We start from the raw sequence: 25,981 nt of genomic DNA on the forward strand, positions 1-25,981 counted from the left end.
CATAAAGGTTCCTATAATCCAGAACCAGAACCGTGCCACAATGTCAAAGCAGAGGTTTCAAGAAATGAAGTAAGAATACTTTACCTTACATAAGTAAAAATTTTAGGATCTATACTTTACTTGAGTACTCATCTTTTAGCCGCCTTTTTACTTCTGCTCCTTACATTTTCAGGCAAATATCTGTACTTTCTACTCAGCCCATTTTGACAATAGCCTCACTACTGTTTCATTCCAGCTTGTCATCGTTCAAAAAGACACACACCAAAAAAAGTAAAAAACAATCCTAAAAGTGCTGAAATTGTGCTATTCAGTAAGAGTGACTTTGATTGTGGATGGATGAGATGTTTAAATGTAAAAGCATTCAGACACCCTGTTGGTTTGTACACGATCCATCACACCTGCTCATGACACAAAACACGCCACACTTCAGCGGGAGCAGGACTCGGGAGGGGGGATCAAGTACATGAACTACCGGCCCCTGTGGCACAGCCGAAGCTTTTGACCTTAATGGCGTTCTCCTCCTTTAAGTTGCTTTTACTTTTATGCTTTAAGTAGTTTTAAAACCAGTTCTTTTACACTTTTACTTAAGTAAAAAGTTCAACTTTTACAAAAGTCTTTTTAAACCCTAGTATCTATACTTCTACTTGAGTAATGAATGTGAATACTTTTGACACCTATGCATAAAAGCCTTTACATCCCCCTTTTTTGACACAGCTAGTGCTAGTGCTAGTTTCAGGCTAGTGTCTAGATTAGCACCAGTTTTTTGTTCCCACTGGCTCCAGTTGTTAAAAGTAGTGCTTATAAAACACCAACTCTTTTCTGGGCCACAGTGAAGAACTAAATATGTCAGGGGCCTAGGAGGAGGTTATTGTAACTAACAATCAGTGGTGGAAAACAGCCATTTTTAAAAGAAAAGCTGCCCAGCGAGTCGCCTGTTACTTTGTTGAAGTTTCTCATTCAAAACTTCCATGTTTGATGTTAATGGTTTATGAGAACACTCAACACAAGCTACTATTGTTTGTAATCACACTAGAAAACAGTAACTCTGCTCTGTATAACCCTCGTATGAATGTGTCCCACATCTCTGAGCAGAAAACAAGCAACACACACAGAAGTTGGCTGCTGAACCACCCATCGCTGGTGATGCAGATGCACTGACTTGAGCCTTGTAATTCTCAAGCAAACAATAACTTACCTTAACAGTAAAACATCCTCATCATCTAATTAACAACCCACTGAGTCTGTTACAGTATGCAGTGACATGATGATGTTTTACCGTGGCGTGATGACGTGGCTCCAACTTGACTCCTTGCTGATGGAAAAGGTGTAACAGACTCTGAATCACATCCACCAATTCACGCTGGTGAAAAACTTTTAATGTGATATCAGACAGAATTTCTTATGGATGAACTCAAAGAGGATGAGAAACCAGTATTTCTCCATCTGGATGTGTAGTTATTGTCGCACACTCCTCAGTGTGGCTCCTGCACATGCACCTCATGGTGCTGTGAGGGTGAAATAATAAATCATGAAGCTCTCGTACTAACACATCTCCTTTAGTGGAAAAAAAATACCCTTCTTTTATGAATTAATGACACCACAAAGAAAGTTTCAGAGGAGAATTTTTCAGACAGGTTGTCTCATCCTTCCGTAACAGATCCCCACAGGCCTCCTCTTCATCTCTCGCTGACAGATGCTCATTTTAGTAGCTGTCATCCTGTCAGACCTGAGAGGCTTTCCTTCATACTGCCCCCAACACACACACACACCTAAACACACATACACACAAACCCTCTCACCTGTCAGTCACTGTTTTCCTGTTGCCTAGGTACGACAATTTGTGGGCATCAGTCTCATGAAGGCCAGCAGGGTTAAATGGAACCAATTTCAGGGGTGCAGAGCCAGTGGTTGTAGTGTGATTTATGAGGCTGTGTGTATTTTCAGACATAAAGTAAATTGTGGGGGGCTGCCCAGCTGATTTACAGCTATTTCTTGAGCTTATGTAATACTGCAATTTATCGAAGACCAAGTATGATTGCTGTTTTTCTTTTTGAAAGGAGTTGCTTATTCCTAGACTTTGCCGTTAATAGATATGGAAATGGGCTTGTGTGTTTTTGTTTATTAAGCACTTACTCTGGCTTTTGTAGTTATTTTTCATTCTCATTTAATCTGACAAGTGTTTTCCAGTTAAATTAGTTAATTCTCTTGCTCATTTAATGTTAGACATTGTTGAAAATGCTCATTAAAATTTCCAAAGCTCCACTTAAGAGCTTTAAATGTTTCTTTTGTCTAAACCAACAAAATATGAAGTGCACAATTAAGCCTGAGGCCCACAGAGGATTTGAGCATTGTAATAATCAAAAATGTGACCGTTTCATTTTGGCTTCAAATTTGCAGCACTGCAGCTCCCCTGTTATTTTAATAGAGTGCATCTGTTAGGTGTGGTATATCAAACATGCATGCCAACACATTAACTCCAGCTGTTCATGCGTGCTCCGCTGCACAACAATCTTTGTCTGCCTGTTGTAGCTTGTAAGTTGCACCTGTCCTGCTGATGATGCCAAAGTTCATTTAAGACTGAGTCAGCGCTCTGAAAGTGTTACATTTCACACCATGATTGTATTTTCACACATCAAAATCAAGCCCGCTCTCAGTAGTATCGCCTTTCAATTTTGTGCAGTGTGTGATTTCCAGTAGATGAGAAGCTTCCAGATGGACGTTTCCACGGACAAACAAAATGAACAATGTCAAACTTTTGTAACTTTTCAGGCCTGTTGAGAGGATCATGACTGGCCTCATGCAGTCTGTATCTGTACATATAGAAGAACAGAAGTGTATCCTTTCCTCACTCTGACCAATCAATCTCCTTTTTCCTTTGCTACATCCAGCAGCTTTAAGGTTGAAACCAGTGTGACATGAGGAGGAAGGCTATGGCTGCTGGCGTGACGAGACTAAACACCTTTCTTCTGTTCCAAAACAACCTTTTCTTCTTCTAATCTAATCTAATCTAGACTCCTACTTTTTCTCCTCCTCTTACATCTACCTCAACTTTTTATCTCTTCCCTCTTCAAATGGTTTTCTATTCCATCATCTTTTTTTCTCCACATCCTCTTCCTTCTTCTCCCTTCTTTCCCCTTCTTGGTCTTCTACTTTTCTTTCCTCTTACATAATTCATTCTTTCATTCACACCTTACTCTGTCTTCTTCCTTTTTTTTAATCTTATTCAAATAGAAAAGAATAGAATGAAATAGAATAGAATAGAATAGAATAGAATAGAATAGAATATTCTTGATTGATCCCCTGTGTGGGGAATCTGAGCGTCACAGATTCTAGGCCTGGGCCGATAACAAACTTTGCTGGACGATATGTTGTCCCACAGTTATGTCAATAATGGATATTATTGACTTTATTTTTTGAGACCAAATTAACCACTAATATAAAAATAATATATCATAATATGCAGTACACCTTTAAAATGAAATAAAATTTTATTTCTCATCAGTATTAGAACAAATGTGCCCAGGTGCTGAGAGTGATGCACAGAGTGAACCCTCTAGTCATCTCTGGGATCCAGAGCCTTCAGCCCTTTGCTCCCTGTTTCTGGAAGTCCCACCCACCGAACATCCATGACATTGATCATTGATTATTTTCAGATTCCACCTCAAAACCATCTATTCAACTGACCTACTCTATTTGACTGTCATCCATCTTATCTTTTAATCAAGTTCTTTTAACTTTTGCATACATACGTTTTCTTTTTTAACTTTTGTTGAACTGTTTTGTTTTATGTTTTGTATTGGAAGGCGCCTTGAAATATAATTTATTGTTAATATCTCTCCTTCTTTCCATTTTTTCTGTCCTTACTGAATTCCTTCCTTCCTTCCTCATCCAATTGGTGTTTTCTTTCTTTCTTTCTTTCTTTCCCATCTTCCATACTCACCCCAGTGGTGTTTTCTTTCTACCTTTTTTTTCTTTTTTTTTTCTATCCTTCCTTCCTTCCTCCCTTCCTTCCTTCCTCCCTTCCTTCTTTCCTCCCTTCCTTCCCCACCCTATTGGTGTTTTCTTTCATTCTTTCTTTCTTTCTTTCTTTCTTTCTTTCTTTCTTTCTTTCTTTCTTTCTTCTTTCTTTCTCTCTTTCCCTCTATCCTCCACACTAATCCCATTGGTGTTTTCTTTTTACCTTTTTTTCTCTTTTTTCTATCCTTCCCTCCTTCCGTCTGTCCTTCATGCCTCCTTCAACCTATTGGTGTCCTGTCTTTCTTTCTTTCTTTCTTTCTTCCTTTCTTTCTTTCATTCTTTCTTTCTTTCTTTCATTCTTTCTTTCTTTCTCTATTTCTTTCTTTCTTTCTTTCTTTCTTTCTTTTGTTTTGTGTTGTCTTTTATCTTTTCTTCCTTCCTTCCTTCCTTCCTTCCTTCCTTCCTTCCTTCCTTCCTTCCTTCCCTACTTTCATCCTTCCTTCCTTACTCCATTGGTGCTTTCTGCCTTTCCTTTTTTCCTCTTTTCCTCCTCCTTTTCATCACCCCCTTGATTCTCTCTTTTCTTCACATTTTTCTTTTCTCTTTCCTTTCTTTCATTTCTATGTCTTGTCCTTCTCCACAGTAATATCAGTATTTTCTGTGATCATCTGTGACCCTGAGAAGAAATAAAATCCCTCTTTCCCCTGTGGAGGTGCAGGTCGTGTCGGCTCACACCTTCATGGAGCGGTGTGCGCTCTCTCTCGGTTGTGTGCTGAATACTGACAGATATGAAAGACACGTTTGTGTCCTTCCACCAATCCTCTATTCACCTGCTCCATACTCCAGAGACCATCACCACATAACCTTGATAAAAGGAGCTGGCGGTCAGAGTGTCAGGCAGGCGAAAATATGAGCAGAGGAGAAGAGCAACAGGGCTGTGTGTTATTCTCCAAGCAGAAAAATCCGATGTTAAAGCGTGGTCTGCTTTTTTATTTATAAGTACACTTAGAATGAACTTCTTAAATGTATTCAGAGGGTTTTTATGAAAGAAAGATGGAATAAACAGAAAAACAAAAGCAAGGTTGAACATGACGCACAGATGTGCTTCTGTCAGTGCTGATGGTGAACAGAAAAGGATTTGTTCATAAGACTGAAAAAAAGAGATGTTTTATTGTTTCTAGACACACAACAAACATTTTAACAAATTTAATATTGTTCCTTTTTTTTTCCTCTTAAAGAGCTTACACAAATACCGCTACACTGCTTTCTCAGGCTTTAAATAGTCATTAATATCTCCCCACTGCCTATAATCATTTATTAATTTTACATTTCAGGTCTTGTTTTAATTAGTTTGCTTCTTTTGAAAGTCGAAAATTTAATTGATGGACTGTATTCTCTTTGACATTTATATTTCTAAAGATAGGAGCCGTTTGATGTTATGAATGAAATAATGATAAAGGAAAGTAGTTTTTTTCATCAGTCAGTCTGTTTGGAGGCAGGAAATTGAAGCTCAGTGGGTTGAAAATGAATTTTTCAATTCTTTGATAACCTGAGACTGTGGGTTGTTTTCAAAGCTGTTACGCCTTAAAATCAGAGCTCTACATGTCTCAACACCAAACGTGGATGAAAAAACATAAATTCTGTGTTGGTTAATCTTTCAAGGCTTGTGCTCATGCTCTGAAAACCAGATGACCGTGACCGCATTCATTTTTTATCACCCTCCACTTTCCAAAGCTCTACTTCTTGTCCAACCTGTAGGAACGCTCAGGCCTGAATCAGTATGCCTGTGTTCATCCGCTCAGCCACACAGCTGGATCAGTAGTCCAGGTTGAGTTCTGCAGCGTGTGACCAGAATACAGATTTCGTTTTTTCTGACAGAATGTCAGATCATGACTACACCAGCGGAGCCATCTCCAGCCCCTCTGCCATTTGAAGAGGGGTGAAAGAGGAGATCACGATGTGTGCTGATGTATGGATGTATGCCATCAAAGTTTAATGGAGGTTTCATTTGTTGACATTTCCCCTGTGGGGGCTGCTCACTCCGCCCTCTTGTGCTGTGACAAGAGACTCTTTTTCCTTTGGTGTTGAAACCTGCTTTGACATGAAGCATATTCTCTGATTATGTTGGAGAATCTTGTTATGGAAGCAAACATCCGTAATGGATGCAAATGTTTGCTTTGCGGTGTAAACATTGTCACAATTTGATCACAGAGGGAAAGCTAAGGATTTGCATATGCTTTCTGTTTCAGCGGGATAATTCAGTCTGAAAAAATCAGGGATAAATATGAATGGATATCTTCAGACTGCAGCTCCTTTGGTGTGTTTGAGCTCTAAAAAACAGATGTGTACAATATGGGATTTAAGCCAAGGAAAGCAGGAACAGTACACTGGTTTGGCAGCTCTGCTTGGTCATGGACCTCTGAAATCCTCTCTGGCTGTGGCATCAATCAGACATTTTGGAGCTCCTCTTTCTGGCTAACCCAGCAAGCCAGGCCGGATTAATGACCAAGCTTATATTGATACCACGCAGGACTGACGGGCATTCTCGGCGCCCCACTGAGGATTCCCACTCGTCTAATCTTGGAGGAACCATTAAAGGTTCTTAGAAAGTGTTTACTTCAGTGTTTGACAGGAGGAAAATAGCATTTTTCTAGATGAGATTGCCTCTCATTTCTCACCTCACTACTCTAGCCTGAGGGATATTTATTTTCCAGCCTTTGATGTCGACCTCTTGAAGCTCTCTTGTAATAGCATGCAAATCAGCTCACAAATCGAGCTGCCTCATTAGCCTCCGGCTCAGGATATTTATAATATTTTTCACAAGTGGGTTTCTTATTTTAACTTAAAAAGCTGTGATTAAAAGTTCAACTTAGATTTATTTTATTATTGGCCAAGGCTTTATTCAGAAGATAAATGAACAGGAGAGGGTCCACAAGGCTTGGGACTAAAACTCTGTTTTGAAGCACTGAGAGTATCCGCTGGCTTTAAAAAGCCTGTTTATGTCCTTCAACCGTGAGGAAATAGACAGTCAGACTCTCAGTGACTTTGGATAATATCAGTCCTCTCCAATGTCGATGAGTCTAAGATAAAAACTTTGACCTTCTCAACATTTTTTAACCTGACCCAGCCCATCATAGTTTTCAGCCATCACAGTATTACGCTGCAGCCAGAGGCAACTATTTATCATGGGAAGGTGGCGCCCTAGAGCAGTGTTTTTCCAACTGTGGTCCGCTATGACTGTGAGTAAATTGTGGGGGGAAAAAATGTGATGTGTTTGGACGTCCTTCAGCAACAACCCAAGAAAACATCGACCGTGCTGAGAATAAACCATGCCATAAGTGTCAGAAAATGTTAGTTTCATTATTATGGCATAGCTCCTTCCTAGTCAAGGAACAAACTTTTCAGCCCATCCTGGTAGATAAAGTTACATCTTGGTTACAACACAGAACACATGTTGTGTCTTAAACCCTCTTAACATTTGTACCATTTATTTGTAACAGATTTCTTTAAATAAGTTTATGATTTGAACTAAAAAAAAAACTATACCTAATAAAATTTCAACATCATAACACATCGAATCTCATTGTTTTATGTTTATCTTTGGTAGTTTTTCAGCTCATCACACACACTCTGTGAAGGTGTGTTCACAGAACCACCATGCAGGAGGATTTCATGTCAGCGTTCTCCTGAACTGGGTCGTCAGCTTTTAATGTGTGGCGATTATACCTTGTCAGCCCACATCACCTGTCTGTTTGGCTCTGTCTGTGTCTCTGCCTGCACTTAGGGGACAGAGGAAGTCATTACACAGGAGCCGTGTCAGAGGAAGTGTGTGAAACTTGGCTTCAGGGCACTTCGTATTGCTTCCACTGCTGTGATGAGCTCACAAAATCCTCCAGACTGCCAAATAACCTGAGAGTGTTGGACGTACACGTGTGTTTATGCATGTACATTAGCGTTATGATGATGTGTTAACAGCTCTGATGGTGTCATGCGAGAGCTGCCACCCCAGTGCTGGATCCTGTGACCCACATGTACATGAGCGAACATATAGGCACGTTTTTTGCTGCCCTCTTTTGCGCTCTCAGTCTCCCAGTCCGGCTGTTAAAGTGCACGTCGGAAAACATCTGACAGTCTTGGCTTTGCACTTTAAATTTAGAAAGGGATACAGTAATGAAAACCTGCACGGCTATTAAAGAGAAATGGTAGACATCACGTCCGGATTCTGCTCCTGCTCTGACTGACACCGTCGTGTGGAGTCTCGCCTCGTGTGAATCATGAAATGTGCACATTAACAACCTCATTAGGTGCTTTACTGCTTTTACAGATGCAGCAGCAGCAGCTTTACTGGGCTTTCCTTCTGCTGCTGAGTTTCTTTATTTAATTTCTCACTTTGTTGTGGAGGCGGAGGGGATGCCCCCTCTTATTATTACCATTCTTGTAGGTTTCCCCTGAGTGTTATTACATTGCTCCTGATTTGCTTTGGCGGTTGCTTGGTTGGTTGTATTTGGTAGATTGTGGGTTTGAGGTCGACAGCTCGCCCTCGTAGACATTGTGTGTGTGTGAAGGGAAAGTGTGTAGTGTGTGAGAGGGGAGACAGGATGGGGGATGTAGTGGAAGGGGTGGACGGGCTTTCACAGCTGAATAACTGGGTCAGTTTAAGAAGATGACGCTTCTGATCTCCTCAGCTCATCGTGGGGTGTTCACTGTTTACTGCTCGGCTTTTCAGCAAGCGAACACTGCTCACTCCACTTTTTTTCAGTGCCCCTTTTTTCCATTTCTCTTCTTTTCAACCTCTCTGAGCCTGTTACTTCAAAAAACAGAATAGGCATGAACTAGCTGCAAAAATTTCTCAGAGAATATATGAGTATTGCAGCATACACTGAAAGCTTATTGTATTTTCTGTGCATTCAGTTTTCCTTAGACTTGCTGTTGTTCACTTAGTTTGAAGAGTCTGGTTGTATTTATTATTATCTCTACTAAAGATGTTTGATACCACTATTTTCAGACCAATACCACTACATGTACTTCCTCTTGAGTTCGCACTGATACCACTAGTAGTTTTGATACATACAGTTTCAATTAACAGTGACAGATCATTTTGACAGCATAGTCACTCTGATGCTAAGTCCAAAATAAAACTCAAACAACTCTTTCTCTCTGAGTGAACAATTTCTTTTTAATAACATAAAAAGCGCAAAATAAAACTAACAGCTGTCAGAGTTGTAGTATTTTTTTAAATAAACTGAAGTACAAAATAAAAAAGCTTAACTGTTTACTCTCCCTGGTTCATTCATGCTGCCTGAACAGGACTTGATGCACATTTGTTGTGTACTAATTACTAGGCAGGGGGACTTCCTCAATGCTAGAATTTTTTGCCCTGAGTATCTGCAGCCTTCACGAGTACTGATACCTCGAAATAAGGCTGGTATTGGCCCGATACCAGTGCTTGCCCATTCCTACTTTTTACAGTTTTTTAAATGTAACCCAGTGAATCAAACATGAATACACCTGGAGAGACCTCAGGTCCCCATGATGTCACCTGTCTGTTCTTGGTACTGTGAAATGAAGCCAATCCGTAAGTGCAGCCACATTGGGTATGATTCTGGCTACAGGGCGCCCGTCGCTCACGTGACCTGAGCTGTGTCTCTCACGTGACCTGAGCTGTGTCTCTCACGTGACCTGAGCTGTGTCTCTCATTGGACAATCAAACAATCCTTATAACTTCTAAACCGCTGAGTTAGAAAAACATTCACTCACTGTGCAGTGTGTGCCGATAGCAAAATCAGCGTTTTAGACCCAAGCTGTATTTTTTAATCAGGCTGTACATATGCCTTTTAATGCTGTAAAAGTCTGTTTTTCTGGCTGGATGTGAACGTCACTTCCAGTCTTTTTGCAGCCAGCCTCAAGCTGATTCTTGATAAACAGCAACTTTTGGCACTTTTGCATAGGCTTTCATTTTCTTAACCAGATGTTGCCCCTTGGTCTTGAACCAACAATGCAACATCCACCACCATCAGTGGAGGTGTCATGCATGCTATACCAAGATACGTATTTGTATTGATTCGTGATCATATGCACGTAAGGTGTGAGCTCAGAAAGGTGTTTCTACATGCTGGGGGGGCTAGCATCAAAGTCACAGGGAAAGATGTACCACTGTGTACAAGTTTTTTTTTTTTTTGAGCTGGTTGTACTTAAAAAAAAAAATCCAAGTAATAAATTAGGAATTTCATATGATTAAATCTTGTTTTCCTTTTAAGGCATGCATTCATCCTGGTTTCATATGACCTTTTTTTTTTTTACCAAAGATCCAACACAAAAGTCAACTGCAGTCTGGTGTGAGTTTCATGTATGACATGTTTTGCCTGTCTTATACAGCCCTGAGTTTTTACCCCTTAATATGGATGATTAACGAACTGAAGAGGTTGAGTAAGTTGAGTTCCTTCTAACTTCCTCTTCACTTTTTCTCAACTGTAAAACTTGTAGTTCTTCTCAACTTACAGGCTTTGTAAACTCTCCTTTGGTGCACCAAAAGTCTCAGTATAGGTATGTTTTATTATGCAGTATTTTAAGAGACTCTGAAACAGACTTTGATCTGTAAAATCCGGGCTCCTTTTGGCTTTGGTGTCACCTTGCATGTGCACACACCTCATTATGAGCACACAGTGACATGCACACGCTGTCGTCTTCATTCTGAAATTGCTCAAACTGAATTTGTTTATGTTTTTAAAAAAGGTTTGTTTAAAAAGTTTCACTCCTGCTTCAGTAATATGAATATTGTAAGTTTATGTTGCTTCTGTTTATTTCAGTAAAACCCTCTGATCCGATCAAGTTTTTAAAATTTCTGCTGAGATACATTCAATGCTCCTCTTCTTGACCTAAACATCTTGTGGGAAATGACATATCATAGCTCCAGTGTTTGAATCAGATAATCCCCTCCAGTCAACTGCTTCCTTCCCCATTAAGACCAGCAGAGTGCCTCTCATTCAGAAAGCCTGATTTTATCTCCGAGTTTCAGCTTGAGCCTCCTCCCCGTCTCTTTTGTTTGGAGCATCATTGATGCTTTCAGCTCTTCCGTTATTCCAGCCCCGGACAACCCTGCAGCCAGAATCGCCATCATCCTCCATTCAAGCGGCAAACCATAAAAGATGCAAGTAGAGAGGGGTGTTTACCTAATACCGCTGCCACAATGCTTTGGATCAATCTAAAGAACCGTCACATGAAAGTAATCAGGCTCCCACCATCAATAATGAATGGCACAATCATCAGAGACAGTGGGCTCCCTTTGTGAGGAACGTGAATGAGAGAAAAGATCGTAGGGGAGGAGCTATTGGAGCTATTGTGCATCGCTACGCCAGTCAGCTGTTACAGTGATGCTTGTGATGAGAAATGTGAGGAAAGCTGTGATGTTGCCAGTGTTTGTCCTTTTATTTCAAAGGTGTAGAGCTGGAGGAACATAATCACAAGAAGGCTGAATCATATTTTCTGACTTTTAAAATTCTTCAGATGTCTTTGTTTCACTCATAAAAGTAAATGCTGAATGTTTTTATGTACTTGAGACTTCAAAGTTTTAGGGTTCAGCTTTTTACAATACGACTTGTACCTGAATTCACTTCTTTTCTTTGCCATTCTGAGTCTTAAACCTGATCTCGTCTGAAGCCTTTCAGAGCTCTCTTATAGAACCAAACACGTGTCTACATGCTGCACTCAGGTGAACGTCACCTTACCTTACTTTACTTATCAGTCGTATGGAGGAGCTGAAAAATTAAACAGACCACAGTCCAGCGGGTCTCACACAATGAGTCAGTATGGAAGCTGAGGAGTGCATGTCAACACTTGATAATGGTTGTCCTCTCTAAGCACTTCCTCTCAACACTCCACACACACACACACACACACACGCACACGTTGCTGCCTTTGTGTGCAGCTTACAAATCAGTGTCCTTGTCTTTGCTTCCGGTGATAGTGCCGGACTTCTCTGCCTGTATTTAACGGGCTGTATTTGCTGACATGGGGTGGGGGGGGTGCTTCCATAATTAAGCTTGTGCTTTTAAAAATTGTTGTGGCTGGCTCAGTACAGCAAGTTAGCTGTTTTTTAATTCGCTGATTGATTCTGCAGTAAGTAAAGGGCGTGTACAAACTTTTTGACTGGCATGTCCTAACTGGTGCAGAGGTAGCATTAAGTATAGATGCACACAACTATTCAAACAACATGCATTTATTTATCCGTCCTAAATAATTAACTTATTCCCAAAGTGTCATGAACAATTCATGTGCAACAACTCAAGGATGCAAATGTTGACTGAGCCGTAAGCTATATTTATCTATTACTGCCAGATGAAGTCATGTTCTCTGCAAATATCACAGTAAAACCACCTGCTTCTTTAAATCTAGTAATCTGATGCATAACCATGCTTATTTCAGCAGTATTGCACTCTCAGCTGCAACATGTTCACGACAGTTTCATGTTTTGGATACTCTGTTACCTTTGTCTTTTCTTGTGCCTACAGATTTAGGATGTTCTGTAACTGTTTCCTGCATTTATATACTCAGCAAACACATTCCAATTCTTCTATATTTACTCCATCTGCATTGTTCATACTTTAACTTTTTACATTCTGTTATCATTTCCCAGTTTGTGCTCAATCTTGTTGAAGCTCATGTGCCCCTTGTGGACAAAGCAGTACATTTTATTTCTATGTTGTTTCCCCATGTATATGTTAAGTTGTGTTCTCATCCTGCCTTCTTTTAACTATGAAGTTGACCCTGAAAACAACAACAAATGTTACTTCAATAATGTACTATTTACTACCTCCTCTGACACCTGTTACTTTGAAGAAGTTTCAGAAACTAAATGTTACAACAACACTACAGTCAGTCTTTGCAGCATACCTTGCCTTGTTTGCTTTCGTGCATCCTAAAGGTAGAATCTGCAGGAATTTCCGTTACTTGTTTGTAAACACAACATTCAAACTGGGCTCCTCCTGCTTGGCTCAGTGCCAGCAGCAGCGCACACCCACTCCCTCAGACAGTGACTATGTGAACACACTCTCCCAGCAACCACCTGTAGCATCGTGTTTCTACGTTGGAGAGACTCTAGAGCCGTGCACCTAACTTGGCACGTTAGCACAAGCTAATCTTGGGTATTTGACACATACCTGGTTAGCAGAAAGCTAACTTGCATTGCTCTTTGTCCCGTGCTGCTCTCAAAGTTACGGAAAGTGAGTGAAAGTCGAGCCAGCTTCACCCTCGTTTGGTAGAAATCTTTATCTGTTCACTTTGGTTGTGTGTTTCTTCCTCGGTGCTACGTCCACTATCCTAGCTGCTGTAATTAGCTTCCACTCGTGATCATCAAGACGCAAACTCACTTGCACCCTGGGTGCTTTGTGATTGGCTAATAAACCATGCCATGTAATTCTTCTTAAAAACACCCTGAAACAACCAAATAAATCATCAACATACAGGCAAAGGAGGGGGTTGAGGCAGACGCAGACACTGACACCTATGAAAAGAGGCCCAGAATTGACGATTCAGGAGGAATATTCCTGTAAAAGTCTCTTTTTGAGGAGAATCCTGCAGACCCTACCTTTAAAGGGGCATTAATTTTTGTGTCAGTGTGTTTCAAGACCAGGAAAAAAACTCACAGAAGCTTAAAGATCTCTCAAAGACGAGAAACTCTGTATCTGTTCACTGTCATAAAAAGTTACCTGGGGCATACGGCAACACAGTTGTTTGAAACAAAAGTCCCACTCCTGACTTGGCGGAGTGGTGATGTCAAGTGAAATGTATACGCTGTCAATCAATCAATCAACTTTTATTGCACAGATACAAATGTATGTGACAAACCTATTATACCAAGGAGATCTCATGACCCTTTAAATAAAAAAACAGGTGTAGACCATGTGCTTTTTGTATTGTTAATAGAAAGCAGTCGTAATGAAAAACTTCCTTTTTTCAGACTTACACCTCAAGCAAAACCAAACTCATCGTTGACCAGCCATCTGCTGCATCCCGACGGGCAAAGAAACAACTTGATTTGCCTTTTTTTAATCTCCCAAACTGAATAAAAGTCTTGTTTGCTGTGTGGCATCGTAATGAGCAGAGTGGGAAGACTTTTTTTTTTTTTTTAGCTCTGTTCCTGAGACTAATTCCTCTTTTCCTCTGTGTCATTCTCTCCCCAGGTGGTGTTAGTCTTTGCGCTCAGCATCGGGGCCCTTGGAATATACTTTATAGACTCCTCAGAGTAAGTATTCATCTCATGACCTATTTTCTGAAATGAGTAAAAACTTCACACATGGCCCAGCAGCTATACTGGTGATGCAATATAGATAAAATGAACTTTGTATTTATTTAGTGCATGCAATTACACTGTCCTACATACTGCGTCTGAATAATAGGTGCACATGCATCCTTACTCATCTCCACACACACGCTGCAATCTCTGAAATGCAAATTCACACCCCCACAAGTACACACACACGCACACACTCACACACATGTACATCTGCATCTTAGGATTTTTCAATGGGAGGCCTGACAGTTTCCATGGTAACAGAGACAGGCTGATACAGTACAGTATGTGTTGGGGAGCTTGTTCTGTGTGTGAGTAAGTGAGTGTGTGTACTGTCAGTTTATGCGTATCCCTGGCTGGCAGTCACCCAAAGACAGATTGCAGGCCTGGCATCTCTCCGATAACCACTGCAGCTACTTTCACACAATCCAGACCCAAAGTGCACCTTTTAAAGGGAGAGTTTGATGTTTTTGAAGTCTTGTTAGTTTCTCTCTGGTAGAAACATTGACTCATTAGTTTTGGCAGGGATCCATGGTGGTGAGATGCTGTGTTATCAGGTTGAAATTAACACCAGCTAGCAGATGAAGCTAAAAATAAGTTTCCTTCCTGGTTTACATCGAGCTTTGGAGAATATTTGGGAATGAATTGCTCCTTTTTCTTATTTGACGGTACAGGTAGTTTTCTTGTTTGCAGATCCCATCAGCTATTTTATTTATTTATTAATCTATTTGATTTATTATTATTATTATTATTATTATTATTATTATTATTATTATTATTATTATTATTATTATCATCATCATCATTATTATTAATATTATTTTATTTTATAATTTGTTTACTTATTTAAAAATATTCATTTATTATTATTGTTATTATTATTTGCTCATTTTTGTCTTTCTTTCTACTGCTTTCCGCAATATTTAGCTTAAAAAAGCAGAACACAGCACTGGAATGTGTTCTCTTTAAAACACATTAAATTGAAATTGCAAGTCTATCTCATGCTTTTGAAACTTGTCACCACTTTACTTCAGCCACCAGTTTCTTTGAGTAATACCCCAGCCAAGAGTGCTCTGATTTTTAATGGAAATAAAAAGCGGCAGTAGCTTCTTTCCAATTATGTTAAAGTTGATGAATGTGCCTCTGGCATTGAAAAACTAAAATGTGTTGCCATCTCCTGATTTGACTACGCTGTATTTCATGCACCATTGATTCTCTAAAATAAAGCCTCAAATATTTACTCTGGTGCCGGCAGTTATGGGATGTTTACTGCAAAGAAACCATGACATGTAAAGATATAAAACTTTATGATACTTTCTCATCATATATCTTCACATGGTAGCTACAGCGCAGCATGTTATCTATGAGTTACAGCTAACTGTAGTTTCCTCTGACTGTAATACACCATCTGTGAACTTATAAGCCTGAGGCAACTATGCGTCTATAAGAGAAATGGAGAGGCAATCTAAAGTGCAATCTAACTTCTACAGTTTCATCTCTCCAGCAGTGGAAAATTATGCCAGACATGAATCGAATCTTCTGTTTGTACAGGATTAAAGTCTCTACTCTACATCTTAATCCCTTGTATACTTTTATTGCCTTCCTTCTTATAAGAGCCCTCTTTGATATTCAGCTCCAACCAAAGCAGATTTACAGCAAATAACAATAAAAGTATGAACATTGATCCTACACAGCAGTTATAATTAAAGTTCAACACAAAATAAGCCCGTGTACGTTATTAAAAAGGAGGTTGAAGTGCTCTGTTTCTAATCATGTCTGTGAAGTTTCTCAGTCTTCCAGGTCAAAAATGTCAGAGCTTGATCTGCCAAAAGGCAACTGGACTTGTTGTCTTAAGGATGTTTCACATTTTCTCTCAAAGACTTTTTAAGCCTTAAATCTATACTTTCTTCAGAAAGTACAAGCCTTAAGGGTTGTCAGGATGCTAGTGTTACCTCCCTGAATCATTTACTCTCATCATCTTCTGAACATTACTCCATAAAATATGTATGTTTCTGAGTCATACCTGACCTTGTGAATGATCTCCAGTTAATATTTAATTTAAATGAGGGCTGCATGATATTGGGAAAAAAATTGCAGTATTTTAGTTTCCTGAGATGTATATAGCCCTATTTTCTAAAGGTTACTGCTTCACTCTGTTCAGCTGAATTCTCCCTGAAAAGATGATAACAGACTCTCACTTTATTGCCTCTGTGAACTTGCCTATTTATGTTAGCAAAGAGCTTTAAACATGTTGAAACCTGTAAAGTATTGATATTGATTTATGATAGTTCCTGCAACTGATTCTTCACACAACAGGTCAGATTTTCTAATAACGTGCTCCTGCACAGAGGTCCTATCCTTTTAGTTTCCCTCTGTGACCAAATAATATTACAGTGATGTTTATTAAATATAAGCACATGCACATTAGCTCACAAATTTGTCTTCCTCCTGTGTTATGCCTTTTTTTGTAGGCTCGAACATTTTGCCACAGATATGAATCAATGAGAAGTTATGTTTAGAGACGTTTGTAGAGCAAGCATAGCAGCTGAAATACACCAGATGCGTCTGCAGTCCATCTCTGCTCTTTCACGGCACCAGATCAGATAGGTTTCCATTCAAGTCAATCTGTCAACTTACACTGGATCTGTTTTGTTGAGGTCGTGGCTGCACTGTCATGTTGCAGGTAATACGCAGCCATCCTAATTTTGACGCACGCAGGGCTGTGTCAAATCAATGCAGTGAAGAAAAGATCAAGCGGGACAGGAAGTCGTGATCAGAAACTACCATAAAGCACTCAGTTAACTTTCACAGTAAAACAAACCGTGTCAAAAACAGTTGGTATTTAGCTTGGCTATGACTACAAACAGACATTATGAGCAGAACCAAACTCAGAGTCAACAGGTTTGAGGTTTTACAGCCCAATATGAATGAAGAGAGACTTATCAATGGAGTGGGAAGCATGGGGACTCCATGGTCTGTGACTCCAGCTGTCTGTGATTTCAGCTGTCTGTCAGTCATGCAGTTTGTCAGACTGAACATGCAACAGAGCGGAGACGGACTGCAGATGTATCTAGTTTTTTTGAAGTGTAACACATGGCATCTATCCCATAACCTTGCAGTTTGAAAATTTAGCACATGTTGCGATGATGATAATGAAGTGATATATTGTCTAGCCCTAATTTAAATATTATGAAAACAAAAGCAACATCTGTCTCCTTGGACATAGAGAAAGCCACTAAATGTAAACAAGGTTGAATAAAACCCAAACCCTGCCATGGTGAATGCTGTTGAATAAAAGGACAGTTACATATAAGTATGTTATGTAATGCTACTTTAAATAATGCAAATCTCATGTTCGGAAGTCATCAAAACAATGAACCTGATCTTAACAGCATGTTGGATTTGACACAGTGCATCTCAATGTGTACTTAACCTTGGAAAGGTTTAAAATCATCTGCTCAAAAATAAGACCGACATTGACTTAAAAATGATCCCTGCACTAAGCTGACACCTTAGCCAGCTTTCTTGACAGTTACCGATAAGCTATTCACCAGAAAATAAAGGCTGAAGGTTTGAATGCTCAAGGTTTGCAGAGATACAACACACTATGACATTAAACATGTGAGGTAAAAAGGAGAAAAGCTCAAGTGCAGTTTGATTTGGCTGCAGAGCTGCACTTTCTCTCATATTTCCTCTCTTCCTATCTTACTCTGCACTTTAAGTGTATTTCAGTGTGAGTTGGCTTCCCCGAGGCATCGCCCTGATCTCTCTGTGCTCCCATTAAGCTAAGGCCCTCTCCACCCTCATCATCGTGATTAGCTCAAGCTCGTCACTTGAGTGTGCCCGTCCTCTCAGGGGGGACTACTGATCAACCCAGAGCAGGTTCAGTGGACTGTGGGGGCTTTAAGAGCCTAAAAAAGTGCCAGTCCTGTTATCATACAGCCAGTTACTCAGCACTGTAACTCATACATGCCATATGACTACAGTTACATCTGGGCGAGGGGCCTGCATCTAAATATGGCTCAAATGTCTCGAGATAATATCGGTTTCTTCAAAGTTGATGTCTACTTTTGGTAAATTAAGTCAGGGCCTGCATTTTTTGATTAAAAAAGCAGACGCAACAAACAAGTCTTAACAATATCCTGGATATTTATCAGCTCAGGAATGATGTGTTGATAGACTAGAATAGAATAGAAAATACTTAATCTATCCCTTAAGGCAAATTCAGGTGGAGTCACAGCAGCAATCAGGAAAACGAAAGTAAGAAAGTGTATAGAAAGTGCAAAAAAGGGCATAAGAAAATAGATGATGACAGCTTGTCCATCATTCTCCAGTTCAGCCATCCCCTACCTCCACAGGGTCCAGGACTGAGCTTCTTCAGCAGTCTGTGCAGTCTTCACTGTCTGCTTGCTCTGTTAGCCATGTCTGTGAATACCATGATGCTACTCTGCCTTCTGGTTTTCCCTCTGTTGCCTGGTTAGCATGGCTAGCTCGTCAATCCTATCCGAGATAGATCTTACGTTTCCACCTTACGTTGGATGGCAGGACAGGTCGATGTCGTCACTTCTTAACCCTGTCCTCACCAGCATGTCATCCTCACCTCCTTCTCCTCATCTTGTGGGGAAACATCAGGCCATGCACCAGTTAGCATTGACATGCTACAGGCTGCTAACAGCCGATTCTACATGTAAACAATGCGGCCATGGTTACATGTAGGGTCTCTAGGCAAACACAGGAGCAAAAATAGTGAAAATATCACTAAAGACAAAACCAGTTTGGTGTCCATGACCAACAAATGAACCATTTAAAGTAATGACCCACTTCAGATACAAAGATGACAAAAAAGAGAGGAAAAAAATCACAAGAAACGGACAAGGAAAAGAGAGCTGCCAAAATTCAAATCTTAGAAAAATCAACTTGAATTTGCTACATTGCTAAGTCAGTAAATGATTTAGTAAAAATATGAGTGTGATTAGAGACTCATGTACACACAACACAAATTATCAGGTGTAGGACTATGGAGGAGAAGAGAGTGCCTCTGACTTCAAAAATCCTGTCTCATTTTCCCATTCTGTATTCATTGTACACATGGATTTAAAGCAGTGAAAACAGGGGAAACGGTTGTACCATGGTTGTGGCTTAATGATAGACGGTCAGCCTCTCCTAGTCTGGAAAGGTTTGCTGTTCAATCCCATCTTCTGCAGTCTACATGTTTGAGTGTCCTTGAGCACAAACACTGAATCCCCTGATTGCTCCGTGGCCAGCCAAGTGTAAATGCACATGAATGGTGATGAAATATGTATGAATTGTAAACAGTGTTGCATTCTATTTTCCCTTTTGTGAATGCCATTCACTTCAAGAATAACCTGCTAAAAGACACACACTTTGACACGTTCCACCTCTAAACACCACCCTCTGTGTGTGTGATTACAGTTATGAGAAAAAAGGAAATAACACTACATGCATGAATGACCTTACCACCATATGCAAACGTTAAATTGCTCTTAGGTGCTTTCCCGCTGACTGTTGATGGCTGGGGAAATTAATGAGCATGGATTTGGAGGTCACTGTTCCTGTAGTAGTAATTACTCTGAGAAATACTGAGGGTCTTAAACTACTTAGTCATGAACTGTTAAAATCACATGTTTTGCTTCCCCCCTTTTCTTTGGGATTATGAATGTATTCCTGTTTGTAGGAGCAGGAGAGACATGCGGTAGAGTAAGTGTGTGTGATTTGGACCTGGAAAGGCTGGAGCTGCTCAATGGGCTTTTATGCCTACTTCAGTGAAGCGAGGAAGCCCCTTGGGGAAAGGACACCAGCGCTGGGTAAAATGCTGAAGTCTACGTGAAATGCACGTTTCTGGTGGCCGGCCACGAGTCTCTGGAGAGCTGTTTTGTTGCTGTCTTTCGACAGGTGGGGGCTTTCCCAGCAGGAGCTGCGTCGGCTAATACCCCGCAGCCAAAAGAGCCACAGAAAATACATCAAAGCGTTTAGATGGATGAAGTTAGAAAGGAGGGAATTGTTAATTGGCTGCCCTCCCAGTTGAGAACAGAGATTACTAGTCATTCACTTGGCAAGTGTGTTGTTGCTTAGAGGACTTTTTTAATTTATGAATGGGAATGTAGCTGAGAATGACCGCCCATCTGTTCTTTAAAAAAAAAAAAAGGTTGTTTATCACAGATTTTCTGTGCAGCACATAATAACACTGGATAAGACGCTGCCTCTTCTGCTCCTCTGCAGCTGGCTCCTCTTGAAACCGATGCTATTTTGGGGATATTTTCAATGGGAGGATATACTGCGTCCTCTCTGACTCACCTCTGAACCTGCTTTAATACCTCTGCTCATCCTTCATCCTTCATCCCCTCTTTTCCCTCCTGCTCCGCTCTCAGGGAAACAAATTGACTGGGATGTAGGACAGAGTCTCCGCAGGCCTCTCTTAAGGGGATGCCCTTGTTCCTGCTCCACTTCTGTTTCTATTTCCTCCTGCTCTCGGTCCCTCCTTGTCACACATACAGAGAGCTACATGCGCACACTTGCAGAGTCACGTTAACAAGCAGGAGCACCCACATGTCCAGACAACAGGGTTTTGTCTTTGCCCAAGAGGCCTCATAAACAGCAGGCTGTAACTCTATCATGAGTATGTGATCGATGTCAGCACTGAAAAAAGAAACAGTGCCTGATGACTAATTAATAGGGTAAGGTGAGAAATATGGCTGAGATGTGTGGCCGGCTTGGCAGACATTGTGGCGGTGAAGGATAACCTATATCAGGAACTCTGTTTCTTAGGTTGTTGACAGTAGTTGTCAGTCAGGTTTGGTTAGTGGACATATATATTTTTTTCTGTGGATCAGAAAGGGACCTTATTACTGGCTTCGTTTCTGAATGGCTTCAAATTAAAGCTTAATTATCCAAAACACAGCAATTTCTGGCATTCATACTTTAAAACGGCTCCAAATGTCTTTTGAATGTTAAATATTTCCCAAATATCTTCAACCACTACTGTCTTTGAAATAATTCTCAAATGATAGCGTAGTTTGGAACAAATATGACACATTATAACAATACTGATCCAAAGTTTGATGTAAGCCAAGTCAGAAATATTATATTTTCTGCAAGATGTTGTGCTGAGAAGTCTTATGCTATAGCTGTGACTAGGTGACTGGGAAGAAGTGGAAGAGTAGGCGATTTTTCTTTCTGGACATGAAAACAGCATTGCAAGTTTACTGGAAAGGCTGGAGCTGGCTGGAGTTTATGCCCGGTACCTGACAATCATTACCGGTACTCAACGGTACCAAGCTTTGGTACTTTCTTGTGTTTATGTGGTAAAAAATATCAATTTGTTTAATAATGAAATATTAAAAAAATAATAATTTAACATATTCATTCTTCAATATATAACCTTGCAATGCTGTGTTCATGTCCAGCATGGAAAATCGCCTACTCTTCCACTTCCTCACAGTCACAAGGATGCATTTAGGTACATAAACATGGTACCTTTTTGGTTTTACATGAATCGATACTCAGTACTTTAGACAGAATTTGGTTGGTACCTATAAAAGTACCTAATTCAGTACCCATTCCTAACCACATGAACACATAAAAGCATCAAAAATTGGTACCAATTGTCAAGTACCAGGGATCAGTATAGTATTATTTCAAATGTGATAGGTAGCCATCTCTAGCTGTGACAACACTTATGTTATAAAGGAAACTTCTGTGCAGTTTTGTAAAATTGACCCTTTGTTTTTTGTTGTTTTTAGCTTTTCAATTTTAACTTTTAGCTCATATCTTTGAACTTTAGTTGTTTGTCTTGTATGTTTGTTATTTCCCTTGAGTTTTGTATTTTTTAAATCAACCTTTACTTTCTGTGCTACACATTACATTTATTATGCAATCTTAAAGCTGAACATTTCAATTCTAAAGTCCATTATTCAACTGTTCAGTCATCACAGGGATTGGATCTCTCGGAGCAGGAAACCAGAAATGAAGAGTCAGTCTTCACAGCAGAGCTTTTTAATAGCTTGTGTAGTTCTTGGTGGGTAGATAAGAAATTAATTCACGTCAGAGAATCAGGGTGATAGAGGATTCATAGCTTCAGGGTTTTTTTTTTTACCAGAATAACAGACACAATAAAAGAGCATCAATTAGTTTTTTTCAAGTGGCCTAAAAATTTAAATAATAAATAACACTTTTATATATTAACAAACTATAAAGACTAGGACAGGCAGCAGTGAGGATTCATTTGAAAAAAATATTCGGGTAATCCTGAACCCAGATTGCCAAGTTCTTCTGTTCTGCTGTGTGTAGGCAGCTCCTTTGATGTGGTCAGTGACGTCAGAGCTGTTTAACTCTGAGGCTTTCGCACAGTCTGTGAGTTTTGTATGACTCAAAATACCAATAGGAGCTCGAAGCACTCATTCCAAAATCTATCAGAGAGCAAATCTCTAAAAATAACCCCTCAATTTTATAACCTCTCCGTATTTTTCCCCACAGGTTATTTCCCTTTGAACGTGTTATATTTAACAACTCAAGAGGAAAAACAGAGAACATGAAATGTCAAGATCACACCTTTTTTTTTATACAAGCTTTTGTGACTGTTTGGAATGATACATAGCTGTTGTGTGAATATGGTGCCTCTCCCTTTAGGCTGCAGAATTTTAAGCTAACTTTTTAACCAACTACTTACTTATTCCATGCTAGATTTGGAGATTTACCCACCAGACATTTGCAAATTTATAATGTAATAAAGCATTACTGGAGTCAGTTTAAATGAATATGTTTTTTTTTTTTTTTCATTTTTGGTTTAGAGTTACATTAGCCTTAAGTTGCCAAAACGCAATTCTCATTCTCATTTTCATTTTCATTTTCATCCTCATATTCAGGAAAAAAAAGAATTTTAAATTGTTATGAGAATCAGAGTGTATTAGTATATGTATCAGTTGATACCAAAGCTCAAGTATCAGTCAACAAAGTCGGATTGGTGAATCCCTACTGTTATCATTTTACCTTAATTATCTTTCAACATTTTTGCTGTGAAATAAATGATTTGAGAATTACCTTGATTTTGAGTCTTCAGGGATATTTTCTCATCTTTGAGGGAAGAAAAGCAGGGTTGTCATATAAATCTTATTTCCCTGTACTGATAAGGGCTAATTTCTATAAATTAGAATACATTAAAGCCACCGCTCACAATTTCATTTGCTCCACAATGTTAATCAATGTCTGGATAAGCTCTTTCTCATTTGGCGTGAAGCAAATAACCACAGCTTTTATCTGTAAATTAGTTTGCAACCAAAGGTGCTGATGTGATGAGTGCAAATTAGCTTTTGTAATCCAACGCTCGTTTGAATAAATTACTGTTATGTGTACAGTGTTTCCCTTATGAAGCTGAAGATCCTTGTTTACACTTTTTCAAGCATTAACATTAAAATTCCAGTGAGAATTTTCTGCTGTTTTCAGTCACAAACTTCTTCTTTAGACTCTCAAATAAACCTCTTCACAGAGTAAATGGTAGTGAACAAGTTATTTCTAGGCGCCGTCTCGTAGCAGCTCTCTTTTTTTCGTCTGTTTCTTGTAACTTTTTTAATCTCTTTTTCATCGTTTTTGCATTTGTAGTGGATCATTGCTTTGTGTGGCTCATTTGTTGGTCATGGACATCAAAGTGGTTGTGTTTTCAGTAATATTTTTACTGTTTTTGCTCCTGTGTTTTTCTGGAGATCCTACATGTAACCATGGCTGCATTGTTTACATGTGAAATCAGCTGTTAGTAGCCCGTAGCATGTCAATGCTAACTGGTGCAAGGCCTGATGTCTTCCCCCAAGGTGAGGAGAAGGAGGTGAGGATGACGTGCTGGTTCTCAGGTGAGAGCTAAGAAGTGACATGGACCTGTCCTTCCATCCATTGTAATTGGGAATGCAAGATCTGTCTCCACTAAGATGGACAAGCTAGCTGTGCTAACCCAGCAACAGAGGGAATACCAAAAGGTGGAGTAGCATCATGCTATTCACAGACTGCTAAAGAAGCTCAGTCCTAGACCCTGTGGAGGTGGAGGCTGTCTGACTGGAGAATGATGGACAAGCTGTCAGCATCTATTTTCTTTTTGCACTTTCTATCCCCTTCTTACTTTTGTTTTCTTGAATGCTGCTGTGACTCATGAATTTATCCTTGAGGATAAATTAAGTATTTTCTTTTCTATTCTATTCTATTCTATTCTATTCTATTCTATTCTATTCTATTCTATTCTATTCTATTCTATTCTATTCTATTCTATTTGTATGCATAGGGAAAAAATGAGTCACATTTTTAGCCTCCTTGAGGACTATTTCTGCCTATTGCCCTTGTTGATGCTGGAGTATTTCTTACTTTAGTAGTGGTGTCTTGACCTAAATCAATCATTTAAGTGCTAACCTGGCCTCCTTTCAGCTGCAGACCCCTCCCTGCTTTGTCCCGCACACGTACTTGCACTCTCCTCAGGAGAAATGCTGCTTGACATTCAGCTGTAGTGCTGGAATCACAAATTAAATGCACTCATATTTTTCCTCTCGGGTTCAATACTGATTGAAAGGGCTGACTTGAATCCTGTCAATTAAGACTATGACTATTAAACTACATTCTGGGATGCTTAAGAGCTTACTGGAGTAGCGAAGCATTGATGAAGTGTGAAGAATGACTCAGACTTCTTGTTGTGAAGAACAGTCAAGCCGACAGCACAGTGTTGTTATTGTTTTCTCCGGGGGGCAACCTTGCAGTTGCTCCTACAGCAAGCCAAGGTTATGTGCAGGCCAACAAAGGGCTGGCTCCTGCTGACTGACTAAAGGTGTTGAAGACTATTTTTAGAATATCATCATCGATGTACTCCTCTGCCCTTGGGATCAAATGAGTTCTACCTCTGGGTGCGTTTCTGGAGAAACAAGGGGCTATAAAGCAAGGAAACAGTTTACATTCTGAGTCAGGAAAGGATGAAAAGAACACAAACACAACGGCATGTTGACAATGAGTGGCAAACTTCAAACAATGACTCAATATTTTGTTTTTTTCAGGAGGTCGGTTACAGTGTTTAGAGGTGGAGGATGAAATTATGGCGACTGTTGTGCAGGATTTCACCAAATCAACAACACGATGACTTGGGTTTATAACAGAAGCACAGGAATCTCCAAGCAATTTCCATGTGGCCTAAAACTAGCATTGTGTGCTATATTTATATATGAGACAAATTGTCTTGGTACCACTGGGAGCTCAGTCCCCCTCCCTTTTCCTTCTGTCACTTTCACATCTCCTCCTCTTCCTCTCCCTCTTACTGTCACGCCTCCTCCCTTCCCTGCCTGTCTCTTTTATCTCCTCATGTCTTGCTGCTGTCTGTCTTTCTTTCTCCCTCCCCTCCTTCTCTCCCTCTGTCCTCTCTCCTCCTCCTGTCAGGCCGGATGGTGTAACCCCCGGCTATGCTAGGGCTTAAGGACTAATAAGAACTGTGGTGGGTGGATCTATTTTCTGCATGCAGGAAAACTGGCAGCGTGTGGTCAGGAATCCCTTGTGTTTGTGAAGTGTAACGTGACATTGAAAGGAGGAATGACAGTTTTTTATGTCTTACATGCTGTTGGTGTAGGAAAAGGCGTAAATAGTGGAAAACAATAAATAAATCCCTCCAATAGGCTCTCAGAGTTCATTCAGAGTCAAGTAGGTGGCATGAAAGTTTGAAACCCTTCACTTTCACTCATAACATTGTGCTGTTAACTGACA

At 39.9% G+C, this 25,981-nt stretch overlaps 1 protein-coding gene across 20 annotated transcripts in view; it reads left to right on the forward strand.

The window, feature by feature from the left end:
* The window catches only part of kcnma1a (potassium large conductance calcium-activated channel, subfamily M, alpha member 1a), a 220,216-nt gene that overhangs the window by 102,392 nt on the left and 91,843 nt on the right, over positions 1-25,981 (forward strand). For all 20 annotated transcript variants that reach the window (XM_074675289.1, XM_074675293.1, XM_074675296.1 and 17 more), the window contains exon 3: positions 14,136-14,197. In XM_074675289.1, the coding sequence (XP_074531390.1) occupies positions 14,136-14,197 (62 nt within the window). The remainder of the gene's footprint in view (positions 1-14,135; positions 14,198-25,981) is intronic.

The sequence above is a fragment of the Halichoeres trimaculatus genome, unplaced genomic scaffold, assembly GCF_033239565.1.
Source record: "Halichoeres trimaculatus isolate MK-OKI-2021-1 unplaced genomic scaffold, fHalTri1.1 fHalTri1_scaffold_8, whole genome shotgun sequence".
Classification (NCBI taxonomy): Eukaryota; Metazoa; Chordata; class Actinopteri; order Labriformes; family Labridae; genus Halichoeres; species Halichoeres trimaculatus.